Raw genomic sequence first — 14,944 nt, 5'->3', positions numbered from 1 at the left:
CCTTCCTCCTACTGCTACAGAAGTCATTGTAGATATTCTCATAGTTCAGTGTTTAAATTTGGCCCCCCTCTTCACATACACTTCTTTCTTTTCCATTTCCTTCTCCCTCCCAACTTATTTTACTATTTCTTTCTTGGTGAAGTGGCTTTATTTTCTCTGGAGCAAGGCTTCTGCTTCTATTAAATATTTTGTAATCAACTTCTACATGGTGCCTAGCAAGAGGGTAGGAGATGCTATAAAAAAAAAAAGAAACCAACCACAAAAAACTACAGGAATCACTGGAGCTGTATGGAAGTATTATGCAGGTTCACAGGCTGCCTCTTACAAAAGCAGAAAGACCGAGGCCTCCAGGAACTCCATACATGAACTGGTGGAAAAGAGAGGCCAGGAAGAAAACCTGCACTTCTTTTGCTCTTTGTGAAGGCTACATACAGTCTGGGTAGTGACCTTTGACTGATACCAAGTTTTACATATTCAGTAGCTACAACAGAACTACATTACAGGATTTATTACAAACCTCTGGCTCCATGGATGGCAGACGGAGACTGAAAGTCCCAGCAATGTCTCACTGGCACATCCCCTCACAGTTTCACAAGAAGCTGCAGCCTTCAGGCATCCTCGGGGGTTTGTTCGGTCAGCAACCCCTGTCTGCCCGCTTGTGTCCCGGCAGTTCGCAGCACACAGATTAAGTCATGCTCGAGGGCAAGTCCTTCTGGTTGTTTAACAGACTGATGGCAGGCTGCCACAGGCAGGGCACACTGTTTTCAATATATTCAGTGCTGCATGACTTCATATCTGTGTTATCTCCAGAAAAACTTGGGAATCTGTCTGGATGACAAATGTCATATATGATAAAAAACCAACTCTTTTTTTAATCCTGGGAACATTTCGTTCCGCTCTCTTGAGGTACTTTCATTCAAGCCAGAAAACCTGGCTCTTTACAGGTGCCTGCACTGCCTTCAGTAGGGCAGAGTATTTACCATCAAAGGCCATGCTGTTGCTGAATCAGGACACACAAAGGCTTCAAGGTATTTTCCCTTTCTGGCTGGGCTGCCCAAATCTGCTGACATCACTGTAACGTAAAAGGGTTTTATGGAGTCTGCCCACCAACTACTGTAACACTGTCAATACTGAAGTACAGGAGGTCCCAACTTGGCTATAGTCTTTTAGGAAAACAGGTATATTTAGCAGCCCCACTTCGTTACCTATAGTGCTGGACTGAGACAAAGGGATATGGATGATAAGTAAGCTCTATTTAAACTACCAGCTTATTCCCAGTCTTAATGTTCTATTCAGCTCCCAGACTGGTCTAAATGTCTTGCAGCAGAGAAACTAGCACCATAAAAACAATAATGATAATAACTAGCTGAGAGGCGAGGGGATTGCCCCAAGGAGGCACCGTTGTTCAGCTGCAGAGTCGGCACGGGAAGGCAGGATGGCTCTGAGTGGGTCAGGCAAAGCAGCTTCCAAGGACCACCGCTCGTAACACTTGTCCTGTGTGCCACTTTCCATATCGTTTGTGTTTTGCACATTAAAGCTATGCAACATTTCTGATGCAGGTAGCAGTAGGGAATGATTTTTTCCCCCATCAAGAACACGTGGCCATCTCTGGAGTGAAAGAGACAGAACTTCATCAGTGCACAGCAAAACACCAGAGGCAAAGACAAGCTCTTTATAAACTTCAGAACAAATCGGGATACGGAGAAAGCAATTACTTTATTGAAATACAGGCAAGCAAAGGCTAACATCCTGCTCTTACCAAAAGTCCCTTAACTGTTGCAGACAGCAAATGCCCCGGACCTTCATTTTGTGTCTTTTTAGAAAGAAGGCAATTCCTTCAGTACAAACTGAAGGGGAATTGGAATGTTGAACATCATCAAGAGAAGTGTCACCTAATGAATCCTTCCTCTGCTTTAGGAACAGGCATTACGTGACTGAAGAAGAGCTGCCCTCTGTGCACCCACCTGGCCCAACCTTGTGTGACCAGCAAGATGCTGGGAGCCATCAGCAAGTGAGATATGGATGCTGCGCTTGCACACACACACTCACCAACAACTAAGGTCACAGAAAAATCCTTCATCAGGTGGACTTAGGTTTCATTTGCAGGCACAGCCCTCATCATGTGTGGATTTCCTATACACAGATGGTAAGAAGCACCAAGGCTTCCAAGAACCAACAGCTCAGCCAACTGTGGATGGAGAACGGCAACTTTTAAATTCCATCTGCTCCTTTTTTGTCACCTTCTGTACTCAGAAACACATTCATCAGAAGTACAAGCATGCTGGGACAGTGACAAATTTTACCATCTCTGGCTTGTCACTTCAACAAGACTAGATTATTTTAATATAAATTCATTACCCAATTTAATTCCAATTAATTACATTTTTACAAGGCCCTGACATGGCAGTGATGCAGGAGACAGCCTCTGCTGAACACCAGATATAGCATCTTTTTTAGGGTCAAACACCTGCCTTAGAGTGAGATTCCCTAGTCCTTCATCAAGGACCCCCTTTTCCGACTTTTGCCTAACAAGAGAAAAAGGGCACTGAAATCACTGAGATGGATGAGTAGCTTTCCTTTTTGGTGGGATTATGTTCACGAAAACAGTTCACTTCAAAAATTCTCCACAGATGGTTGAAATCAGAGTTGATTTCTCCATCCTCTTTCCTGGTAGGGGTGCCAGCCTGCCTCTCAGAAGAAAATTAAAAGCACTTTTCCTCTTTCTCACAGGGAGAGACTGCATGAAAGAAGGGAATGCTCAACTATACTTACAGGACAGCAATAAATCATGAGAGCTCATGGAAAATTCACGTTACTGCATTCTTTAGTCAGGACCCAGCTTCCAAGGATCTTCCCATTCCCACCTTTAAACATGTCACTTTTGAGGTAAGAACACAAATGGAAAGAATCAGCACCTGAAGCATTCTCATTTCTACCTATGCTTTGCCACAATACACAAGTCAGCCAGCTTCCCATTAGCAGCCACCTACCTATTTGCTTGCAACTAAGACTGAACTCCGTATCTAGCAGTGCCAGAACAGAATAAGCAAGAGGTCCACCAGGACCACTCAAGACAAAAAAGGAAGATCTAAATAGAAATGACCTGGAGGGAAGCAGGAAAAAACAGGAAAAGCTGGAAGAAAAAAAAAAAAGCAGAAAATGCAGCCTGAAATACAACAGAAGTATGAAGAGGACAGGAAAGAGAAATGCAGAACTGGAACAGATTCCAAATCTGGTCAGTGATGCCCCGCGCCACCTTTCCAAAGCTGTTACAATCTGCATCCCTGTCTCGGAGACAGGAGGACTCGGAGCCTCTTCCCAGATGGCAGCCTGACCTTGGTGCACTCTCCTCTTACACAACCCAGACGTGGGCAGCCACTGGGAGAGAAACAAAACACCCGTAAAGTTACAGCCCATTCCTGTAATGCGGCTGCCACGGATCTGCCCCATTAATACCGCACAACCCTGCGTGTGAATCCGTACTTTGAAAAAGGACGGTATGTTGTTATAGCTCACATTGTTCAAACCTCTCCTTTGCAATAGCCCTGGTACCCATTTTAACAGAGACTATTACGACATAAATGAGAGGAAAGGACCACTGAACTACGTGGCAAGTTGCCAGGTTGTGCTGCAGCCTCCAGCGGTTATGCTCAAAGAGATTTAAAGTCCAGCATAACCTTGATTTTTAATAGAGTCACATTTAATGAGCTTTAACGTCCACAGTAATAATTTCCTTATTACCTATCCAGGAGTCGGAACCATGATCAGAAAAAAAGTGCTGCACTCCAGTCCAATGAGTGAATTTAATAATGGCCAATACATTATTATCAAAACCATCAACATCATTGTCCTTAATGCCTTTTTTTGGTTTATATAATTATAATTCTTTGAACTTTAAGCATAATTGTTGCAGATCACATAAGCTTGCTGAACACAGCAAATCTGACTGGCTAGAGGCCACCCAAATCCCTCACCTCTGCCAATAAGCCATTCAGGGTATATGGCAAAATGGAACAATAAAATCTTACATTTGCCTCTATCTGTCAAAAGGTAAAATGCAAACATACATATGACCTTTGTTGTCTTCCCAGCTTTTACCCGCACTTCTCGTACTCTGTCCTCAGTCTCCCTTCATCCCATTCAACTCTGACAACGAGGGACTTCCCACCTCAAAAGCTCAGAGAACTGAATTTGCCTCTTACGTGTGTCATATGAATGAGATGGATAAACAGACATACGGGTATTGCAGCTGACAGAAAGGGGTGCAAGAAAAATTCTAATTCTTGTCATTTTTGTACAGAAGGAGTTCCACAAACTTCACTGAAACCTGCTCCCTTATTATGCACAATAAACCTTCCTCCCCAAGGCAGCCAATTGCACAGTGACAAACAGAGCAGCGGGAGTTTCTGCCACATGCTCCCCATTTCACACCTTGAAAATATTCTAAAATGGAAGGCATATGGCAGCCGTTCATGTGGGCAGAGCTGTTGAGACCCTAAAGAAAACAGTGAAAGCTGGATCTTCCATTTCTTATCCAGAAGGAGACAGTGTAAGTTTCCTGGCCATGCGAATCCGTGTTGTTAAACCACTCCTGGAACAGCTGTTGCATCCACACTGCGGATGCTGCGTGAGCTGAGCAGGTTAGACTCAATGCAAAAATGGATGCAGCTTGCACAGCGCGCTTGATGAGCTGTCTCCTAACCCACCAGGAGCTCTGCCCTGCCCCAGCAAGAAGGCCAAACCTGGCATTCATCTGGGCTTAGATACGCCTGCTAACCTTGCAGGCAGTGCCATAACATCCTCAGCATCTCTCGCTCATCCTAATACAGTCTTCATCATCAGACCATATTGCTGAATGCTCCTGCAGCAGAAAGGAAAATTTAGGATTATTTATGGCAACATTCCTTGTGCATGACAGGGATGCAGACAAGTACATAAAATACACGAAAAAAACCCCAGGATCTTTCCATATAACCTGGCTTACTATACGCATGCCCTGGTCTCAAAGACAGTCATCCACAGGGCTCCTCCACCCTCCACTTACAGCTCTTTTCCCCGTTTTGTTTACATGAACCACTTCCACATGCACTTACAGGCACTCTGAGAATGCAAAGGGCCCTCCTGTGACTGTGATAAACGACACTGAAGTATTTCCCACCCTGCTAGGCTCTGCAACTGATGCTCTCTCCCATCTGAGTTAGTGACCAGAAGTCAGAATGATGCAGCATGGGACTGGGGCAAAAGGAGAAAAAACATCACGTATATGAGAGCCTGGAAACACCCTGAAACCCAGTGAGCTGTTTGCTTTCCTGTTGGAAACAAAGACAGAAGAGAAAAGGCTTTAAAAATGCATCCCTTATAAGCTAAAGACAAACCTGCTAACACTCCAGCACAGAAGCGCCTCACAAACAGCTAAAAGCAACTGCGTGAAAGGCCACAGAAAATAACTATGAATAACAGATCACAGGAGGGATACGTTGAGAAAAGCATTCCCCCAGAAGAAATGGTCTAATTACTGGAGATGATACCCCAGAGGTTCATTAATCAGCGGCGGAGACACGGAGCTGGCCTCACCTCTGCATCCTCTCCGCCCTGACCAGCACTCTGCGCCCCGGGCTCGAGGGGCACCGTCAGCCACATGGATCTGCAGTGTTAGATGTGCCGCGCTACTCGGGGGCGTAGCGACGGACAAGGGCACTGGGCAGCAGCATCTGCTGTAGTTTAAAAAACCAGTGCATTTCAAATTCAAATTGCAATGCAAGAACTAGCCCCAAAGAAGTGCTCGAGTCTCACCGGGGCCTCAGACTGAAAGTTCCTATGGGCAAAGACAGCCTTCCTTAAATGTTCGGGAAGCAGTTAATGCTTAGGCATTTGTTAGAGCATCCACTAACAACTGTGACAAACTGTCATTGTACCTCTAACATCCAGTCAGCTCTTCACTTTACAAACCACCCCATCTACACTTCTCACTGTCATATTTTTAAGGCTATATAGTACCATAATCCACTATGAGATGCTGGAACAAACACGTTCTTAGCAGTAATAAAGTACTGTTGTTTGAGCAATGGGAAAAGAAGCAAGCTACTTTCAGAGAATTTTGATGTCACAATAGTGAAAGATATTTTCTTCTGTGTATCTTCTTTAAAAGCTACTCTGCCATTTTGTGGGTCTCAAGTCTCCAGCACACATAGTCTTTGAGGAAAGCAGCTCTGCCCTTTTAGCCTCATCCAAGGGAAGATCCTGACCTACGGACACTGACCACATACGTGCTGCTGGAACACAACACACAGACCTTCAGCTCTTTTATTTTTCTGTTCTCTAACAAATATATTTTGAGGGAAAGGTACATGCGAGAGAGTTACAGCAGTAAGATCTCTTGGGCTTTGCAGCATGACTCGACTCTACCTGATCCCCTCACACTGTTGCAGGTGATGGGTCACTTTTTATTGATATCCTTACCTTGATTTACAGAGTCCGACAGCATGTCTAGAGGTGCTGACTTTGGGGTTACTGTACTAAAAAGTCTCATTCAGGTATGTGAAGGGAAGACAGACTGTACTGTAGGAGAGCCACAGATTCTGTGAAATGTATTTAGCCCAGTGAAAGATGTGCTTTATTTTCATGGAGTATTGAATGTAGCTGTGATTAATGGGGCACATATACACTGATAAACAATATTAATTTGTTTTAAGCCCGGTCTGAAAAGATTTCAACCACTTGCTTCCCTGCAGCTATGAAAGTTATTTCCTGCTGTCTGCACTAGCTCAAGGGCTAAACCAGCCCTGAAAGGAAGGAAATATTTCCTTTTGCTCTATCGGCAGCACCAGCCTATGAAGGCTGTTGTATTGGTATTTCATTTATCATGAGCAAATGATATGGATTATTATTATTATTATTTATCCTTAACACCTACCCTCTGTAGCAAACTGCCACAGGATTGCCACCACACATTCACTCTCTTCTGCATCAACCCAGCTTTTTTCATTTCCTTTATTACCACTCCATCAAACACACTGTCTGCAATGTCTCCATCTGCTTCTGCAGTCAGCTCCTCTGCCAGTATGGATGAGTAAGTGCAGCTCCATGACCAGAAGCCAGCAGCCTACCTGCAATTTCTTGTGGTGACTGAAAACTCCCAACTCCTTCCAAATTCCCAGGGATGGAGCCACCTCCTTCGAGCACCCTCACCAGCTCCCTCAGCCTTTCACACTCCTCCTGGAGCTGCTGCTGCTCCTCCTTGCGCTGCTGCTTGGCCAAGCTTGCTGGGTTCATGCTGAAATGAAGAACTTTGGTTCTGCTGGGGTCATAGTCACCCTGTGTGGCAGAAACAACAGAAGCAGGTTGAGTAACTGATCCAACCTTCAAGTCCACCCAACCTGTACCACTTTTTGTGTGAAGACAAAAAATGTTACAGCAGAAAAAGGGACACTTATACAGTGATAATGTTTTATCCCAACAGTTGAAGTCAGCCAAATCCAGTATTGCTTCTTCTCTTGCTACTCTCTTTCAAAAAAAAAAACCCCCAAAAACACCCCCCAAAAAAACCCCCACAAATCCCGCCCCCTCAACAGAGCTTGCTCCCTGGCTGTTACCTCCACAGCTACATTTAACTCCAGAAATTAAGTTTTATAGCTGTATTTTAAATCTCTTGATAGCAGGAGATTATAATGAACACAGATACACCCCTAAACTACAGCAGGACACTCTGTACTAGCCTAATTAATTATTCGTAAGACCCAGCAACATCCATATGACTCCAATGGTGGAGTCATTAGCAAGTTGTATCAGCTCATCCCAAGCAAGTGAACAGGTATTTCATTTTATACTTTTTTTTTTCTCAAAGGTGAGTTGTATTTATAGTAGTTTAAATAGTCAGTCAAGTCCTAAGATAGCAAATTAATATTCTTGCAAAGTGAGAGGAAAACACTGATGTTACATTTGCGATTTCAGAGAGACAATTTTCATATAAACTACAGGAAGCCTCACGACCACGAAAGTACTAAAGCATGTGCTAATGCTGGCTTCCACGGCACTCTGCCCAGCTGAAACCCTATAGCACCGCCTGCATAAAAAGGCATTTTATATGGTAATATTTTTCCTTCAATTAAATCTCAAGACCTAAAGTGATTCTGTAAACATTAATTAACCCTCAAGAGCAGCATGAGGTAGATATTATCCCAGTTTTATCATTTCATTTTCATTAAAGATGTGCTAGAACTTTACGTGGGTTTTTTCATGCAAACCCAGAGCAGAGACTGAGCTACTTCAACCTTAATTGCTGGTCATTGCTGGTAGAAGATCCCAGAAGATCTCATTCCCAAACATCCTTTATTGAAAATACTCCGTCCGCGTACTGTAAAGCACCTCTGCCCACAGCAGGGAGCGAGCTGCCAAAACTCACCGCCCCAGAGCCTGGCAGCAGATGCAGCACTGGTTCAAAAATGGGTCTGAAGAATTCATGGACAACAGCTCCGTAACTGGGCCCTGCCAGGGGAGGCCAGGGGCTCAACCTCTAGCGTCTCTGGCTGCTGGGAGACTGCTGGGGAGCATGGCCAGGTTTGTGGGCTCTCCCAAAAGAGCATCTTCCATCACTGTGGTCAGAGATGCTCTTCTGGGCTGGATGGACCATGGGTAAGGGCCAGCTGGGCACTTTTTATGTCCACATGTGATGTCTGCTACATCTCACAGCTGTTCCAGTGCCCTCGTGTGGGAGCCATCCTGAAACTCTCCTTTAAAACCTCACTTTCTAGACGTCGGCTGGGCAGAAGGCAGCTGGAAGAGGTGTGCTCACCCGCAGATGCAGGTGCCCACAAGCAGTGTGGGGGGTCTGGGTCCAGCGACGTGTGGGGCCTGCGGGGCCCATGGCTCCCCTGTGATCCCCAAGGCTGGTTTCCCTCTTGGCCAGCTGGCTCCCAGGGCCATGCCACGCAGATGGGCCCCACCGTGGAGGAGAAGCAGCCAAAGCCGAGGCTGGCAGGACGCCGGCAGTTATGCAGGCAAAGGGGAAGTGCAGTGCAGACCCGGAAGAAGACATGAATTCCAAAAGTGCTTTTTGTCAAGAGCATGGGGTCCACGTGCTGATCAACATGAGGTTAATGCCTTCTTGCATCTACCACCAAAAACACCCTTTAAAACTGCACAACTGGAAACCTTGAGTTTCAGTGCGATTGGCATGGAAAGCATCAATGAACCTGGAAGCCAGCAGATGCTCTCACTGCTGTGTTTCCCAGACCAAAAAATAAAGGGGGTACAGTTGTTCCTCACACCTGTACTCTGAGCAACGAATATGGTGCTCCTTATGAGATACCAGTTTAACCACATCTGTCCATCTGGGTAGAAGAGATGGTCACCGTTTCACAGTGTAAGTACAGATGAAAAAACAAAAGGAGGTCATATCTGTATCTATATGTCCCAGGCCAAGCAGGGGTGGGTGGAATCCCCCAACACAGGAGGATTCAGGAACCCCCAAAGGGCTGCCTTGGTCCAAGGAGCTCACTCCAGAGAACTGAGGAAGCTAAGGCACAGAAATCTTGGGTACCCCTCCCAGCTGCGCACATTTTGCCCAGTCAGAGCTCATGGTCTTCACACCCTCAGCCACGTATGGGGCAGGTGATGCATGTTCTCATACTGTCCCAGCCTTGTGGTGCTTAGCAGACTTACAGGAGCATCTGGGAGGGCAGAACTGTCCTGCAGCTCCACAGCAATGAGGCTTTGTGACCCCATTTCGGCACAGAGGTCCAGACAAACAGCCTGGAACTGACATACAGGCCATTAAGACCAAGAGAAGAAATAATCCCACTGACAGCCTTGGCCAAGAGAAATTTAGGAGAGAATTGAAGGACCGGGACCACACACAGCACCTTGGAGATGTCAAACAGAGGGAACATGAAGACAGCTTATGTTTAAACATAAACTCCAGCTTATTAGATGTATTCTCCCCAGCAACACACGGGCATTTGCAAACCTCTTTCCGCAGCCAGCTATCTAACTTCTCGTGCCATTTGCATTTCAGAACTCTTCCAGACAAGTCAGGGCACTCCTCACTCTTGTGTTTGGCTTTCAAGAGAAGAGATTCAACCTCGAAGTTTGCAATGGGGTTATGCTGGCTGGCAGAAGAATGCTCTTAAAATCAGAGCTGTGGAGCCCAATTCTCCCTCTGCAGCCCAGTAACGTGGCACTTCTGACAAGCCACGAAGGGCGGCTCCAGCCCCGTCTCCCTCCACGGCTGCGATGCCAAGTCAGGCAGAGATGGGGCCTCCTTGCCCTGGCTGCCACCACCACGCTGGCTTCAGCGCACAGTGTGCGGATCGCCTGCGCTTTCATACTGCACCTTCACTGCAGACGCTCACGCAAAGGCACGAGACAGCAGAAGGATCTCGGTGTGGAGGAAAGCCATGCGAAACTGGAGACTGCTGCTACTTTCCTGCCAGGACTGCTTTAACCCATGCTGCACTAGTTTGGTTTTTTTGCAGGTTATTTTTAATGTGTTTTAACATTAACACTTTTAAAATGCGTCTCTGGCCTTTCTATAAAGCCCTGCCATGAAGCTGCACTACTTTGGCTCTTATAGATCATTCATCCCATTTATCCTCTCCTTTTATAACATGCACCCTTGAAAAATCATGCTCTAAAACTCAGCACTAGGACTCAGCCTTATTTTTGGGGCTCAACAGCACTCCTGAGCACGTCAGTCTGCAGCTACACTGAGACAAGCCAATCTTTTAAAAACCCACAGTGATACGATCGCTGTGGCAGAATCCATCTCATTTAACATTTCTGGGAGATCACTAACGTATTTGCTACGCTACTCACATTTTTGGGCTAGGGGCAGTAGCTTTCTCTTTATTCTACACACACATCAAACCAGCACACTTCTCCCTACAGCTAGAATATTAGTGCTGCTGGTTTATATTATAGTAATGCTTAAAGAAACCAAGTGAGACAGGGATCCCAGTGTGCTAAGTCCTGTACAAACCCCACAAGAAACTACCACCTAAAGCCCCAAAACCAGACAATAAAGACGGAAGACGCGGTACGTGAGGGGCACAAAGGCATGGACAGATGCAGACTCCAGCCTCCTTAGCAGCACTGTGGCAGAAATGAAAAGAAAACATGTTTTCAGAGATGACCCGACTCAGCACCAGACCGTACAGTTGCACCAAGCAGAGCGTTACTTAAGTTTTGGGGAATTTTACTGACATCCTATGGGTTTTCAAATGAACGCAGGAAGCTTTCCATGGAAATGGTGCAGACCAGAGCCAAATTCTGATGAAAGGGATCAGTTGCATGTTTACGTAATACCAAACAGCCAGAACGGTATCACAACTTCAATCGTTTGGCATGTTTTTCCACATTTCTAAAGGTTGGGAGTGACTTAGGTTGGCTCTAAGAGTCATGGCTGGGAACTGCTAAATATGACAGACAGCAAAGCAGCATTAAAATCTCACTAGCATTTGAAGAAATAAAACCCTAATGCTGGTAAGAAACCAGGGACTGAAGAAAGAAAATGGTTGTTTGCTTCCAGGACGTTTCCTCCTGGAATCCCTTTAGCTCTGGAAAATGTAAATTGCTGTTTTTCTCTGTCAACTGCTCTTCCCCCCACAATAAATTAGTCTTACTAATCAGAATTTTGTCCTTTCAGTTCTGCAACAGAGGCCTGGAAAATGGTGTTTTGGGTGCTGGGAGAGAAGACCTAAATCAGAGTTACCCATTTAGAAACCTGCTTCTAATCTAGGGCCACTGATGAGGAAGACCACACAGTGGCATTTGAAAGGCATGGTACAGAAGAGATGGCCATGCTCTTTGAACAGGAGCTGAGACTCCCAGAACAACTGCCCCGGAGCAGCTCCAGATGCTGCTTCTGTGCGGAACCAACACATGCAAGGAGGTACTGCTTAACCGAGTTAAAAAGTGCAACAAACGGTAATGTATTCCTGGTTTCTCCAAGAAGCATGAAAAGCGTGCTTCAGGTTTGGAAACTTGGCCTGAATGTGAGAATTGACCAAATCCACTTAAGCTCATGGTGCCTTTACATAGAAATATGAGACATTTGGGGGAGGCAATCAATATTATGACCTACAGACAGTCCCTTCATTGGAAAGCCACCCTATCCCTGGTTGATTCAGTAGATAACTTGGTAGATCATTCTGCTCATCAGCACATCATGGCCAGTGTCTCAGAGAGTGAAGATGATACATTACTGCTAGCGTCTCAGCAGCACCCCCTCTTTACCCTTATATTTCCCAATACTTTAACAATTGGAAATTGTAAAGATGCTGAAGAGTAAATAACTTGAACTAGAGAGAACTGCTGGCGTTCATTGATCCTTCTTTCAAGGAATAACATTACGCCAGTAATTCAGATTTGTCAGAAAAATGTACACAGAGCTTCAATTTAGGAGGAAGCAATAAATACCTTGATTGATTGCCACCAAGTCTGGTTGACACTTAGCAGTACAGTGAATTATTCATTCCTGGAAAGCAAGATGCTAACTAGCTGATTCGGTGCTTAAGGCAGCAAAACCATTTTTGTGCTCTCAGAAGGGCACCGGACATTTTACAGAGATGATTTGTTGACTCCACATGTTAATATGTTCTACAATTTGAGAAATAATGTTGTTTTGATGCCATATCCTCAGCCTTCCAGACACACACCCCAGGGTATGCACAAGGGAAACTCTCTCACAGACCACTGAGAAGAATCATCCCACCACTTCTGTCCCGATCACGCAGTCATTACATGAGACAGCCACCGCAGATGCAACACACAAATAGTGTTCTAAGCACACACTGGGACATGGCAGAACTATTTGGTAAGTCTCTGGCTATCAATAAACTTTCGGACAAGAGACTATGGAAAACGGGGCCAATTTGCCATCTATGACAGAGGTACAAGCTCAAGTCAGATGCTGCTGCCTTCCTTTGCACTTCCATCTCCCAGCCTGAAAAAAACCACCCCGAGGAGATAACTGTGCTGACGCTGTGTGTCATTTTTTAAAACTATATTATCGGCAAACAGTCAGTATGTTGGTTTACATGTTGAAATTATAGCTCAGAAACTTCCTAAGTAACCTCCCCATTAGGGAAGAATCAGTCAAGTGATGAAGCAATGAATAAGGACAGGATTGCTTTAATCTCTGAAAAACAGAAACTTTTCCTTTAGAAGAGGAGTTGTTTAGAAGAACAATGAAAGCTGCCAGTGACAGCACCTTGAAAAGGGCTGAACTTATTCTGGCATCTCTCCTCCTGGTTGTTTGAAAACTGCACAGTCCCAATTCAGGGATGTCTTTCTCCAGGAGCTATAAAAGCTTTTCTCTCTACTCCACTCACTTTCACAGGCCCGCAGGTAAGAATAAAGTACTTAAAACCATGTGGACTACTTTACATTTGATGAAACATTCAGTGCTTAACAACTCCATTTAAGATCTATTCATCTACTGCAGATATTTCTAATCAGAAGGTAGAACTGGTAGCAAAGGGAATAGTCTCAACTGTTGTGAATACGTTTATCTAACATCACTAATGAAATTAAAGAAGTTCATACGTCCCAAGGATGCAATGACTGTCAGGATACCATGTCAGCAAGCACTGTCAAGGATTTTTGACTGACTTTCACATCCTCATAGGCTCCTTCTGTTCAAGGCATTTGAAAGCAAAGTTGTCAAAACCCATAGATAAGGCTGACACGTGCTTAAGTACTGTATTTTTTCATAGTCTTGATATCGATCAACCTTAAAAGATTGTGATTTCTGAGCAGCACAATAAATTCTGGTGGAGCATATGGACAGCTGAGTTTAATCGCTACTCACTTGCAATGCAACAGATTGTGCTTGCCCCTGCTGAGAAAAGGCTGACGGTTGGAAGCTCTTCAGGGAAACGACCATTTCTTCTTTGTGTGACTCGCACATAGTAAGCGCCACCCAAATACAAGCAATACACACTGCTGCTTTCTTAGCCAAGGAATTTGTTTCCATGCTGACTTCTTCAGAGGAAAATATCCACGGTTTCTGGACTGGGACGCATTATTCAATACCAGGGAACTTAAACAGAAACAATCTAAGGAACTTAGTAGATTGTATCAGCTTTGAAGAAGTAACGGGTCAGTGGTTACCTTGGAAGAACAGCCAAAATAAGACTGTATCTATCTGTAAGAGACAGATGGGCAAGTTTCTTAAATACAGATATAAAACATAAAGCATCAACTGGAGGTGTGGTGGAAGGGGAGTGTTTGAAAAGCATCCAACTGGCCAGGGAATGCTCTTGCTTCCATTTGCTACTTCTTGTAGGCAAAAAGTAGCTTAAATTGTGAACACTGACATATGGCAGATAATTGGGTATATACATGAGGTGAATGTCCAAAATTGAACTTTTGAACTCTCAAGCAGAAGATGTTACTTGCTCACTGCAAGCACAGCCTCGTTTTAAATTTTGGTCTAAAACAGAAGTGGCACATCCTGAATTCTCCAAAGATAGAGAGACATGAGACAGAATCACTACTTAGGAGGCTGATCAGAAGCTGACCAATGATTTAGACTATTTAGATGGGGAAAACCAGGAGCCTGGGGTTCCAGAAAGAAAGCTGGTACCAAAAAGAGGGATTCTCAAAAAGAGAAGCGGTCCCAGAAAGAAGCGGGCCTGCAAAGAAGGAGGTGACGAACCTGGCTGGAGGAAAGATGTTGGAAGTGGAGGAAAACCCTGGAGATCAGAGAGATGCATAGGGATGAAGGCCAGAGGATGCCCAGGGGCCTTGGCCAGTAAGGATTGTGACTGGTGACTGTGAGCAGACAGGACTTTCTGCCCAGCCTTCCCGCACCAGCAGCAACCTCCCTGTGGGGAAGGGATGCTGAGCCCGAGAGAAGGTGGCACTGAGGTGTGGGAGTGAACAAACAACCGTGAGAAAAAAGCAAAGTGGGGTAAAACGTCTGATTTCACTGGTTCTAAAATAA

At 45.0% G+C, this 14,944-nt stretch overlaps 1 protein-coding gene across 1 annotated transcript in view; it reads right to left on the bottom strand.

Moving 5' to 3' along the window:
• MAD1L1 (mitotic arrest deficient 1 like 1) overlaps positions 1-14,944 on the bottom strand; it is a gene marked incomplete at its 5' end in the record, with an annotated part of 375,295 nt that overhangs the window by 117,958 nt on the left and 242,393 nt on the right. The window contains one exon of the mRNA XM_082006803.1: positions 7,107-7,314. Coding sequence (XP_081862929.1) covers positions 7,107-7,314 — 208 coding nt within the window. The remainder of the gene's footprint in view (positions 1-7,106; positions 7,315-14,944) is intronic.

The sequence above is a fragment of the Phaethon aethereus genome (assembly GCF_964289735.1).
Source record: "Phaethon aethereus genome assembly, chromosome: 15".
NCBI classification, from domain to species: Eukaryota; Metazoa; Chordata; class Aves; order Phaethontiformes; family Phaethontidae; genus Phaethon; species Phaethon aethereus.
The sequence above is the reverse complement of the archived record's forward strand: the minus strand, read 5'-3'. Positions and strand labels throughout refer to the sequence as shown.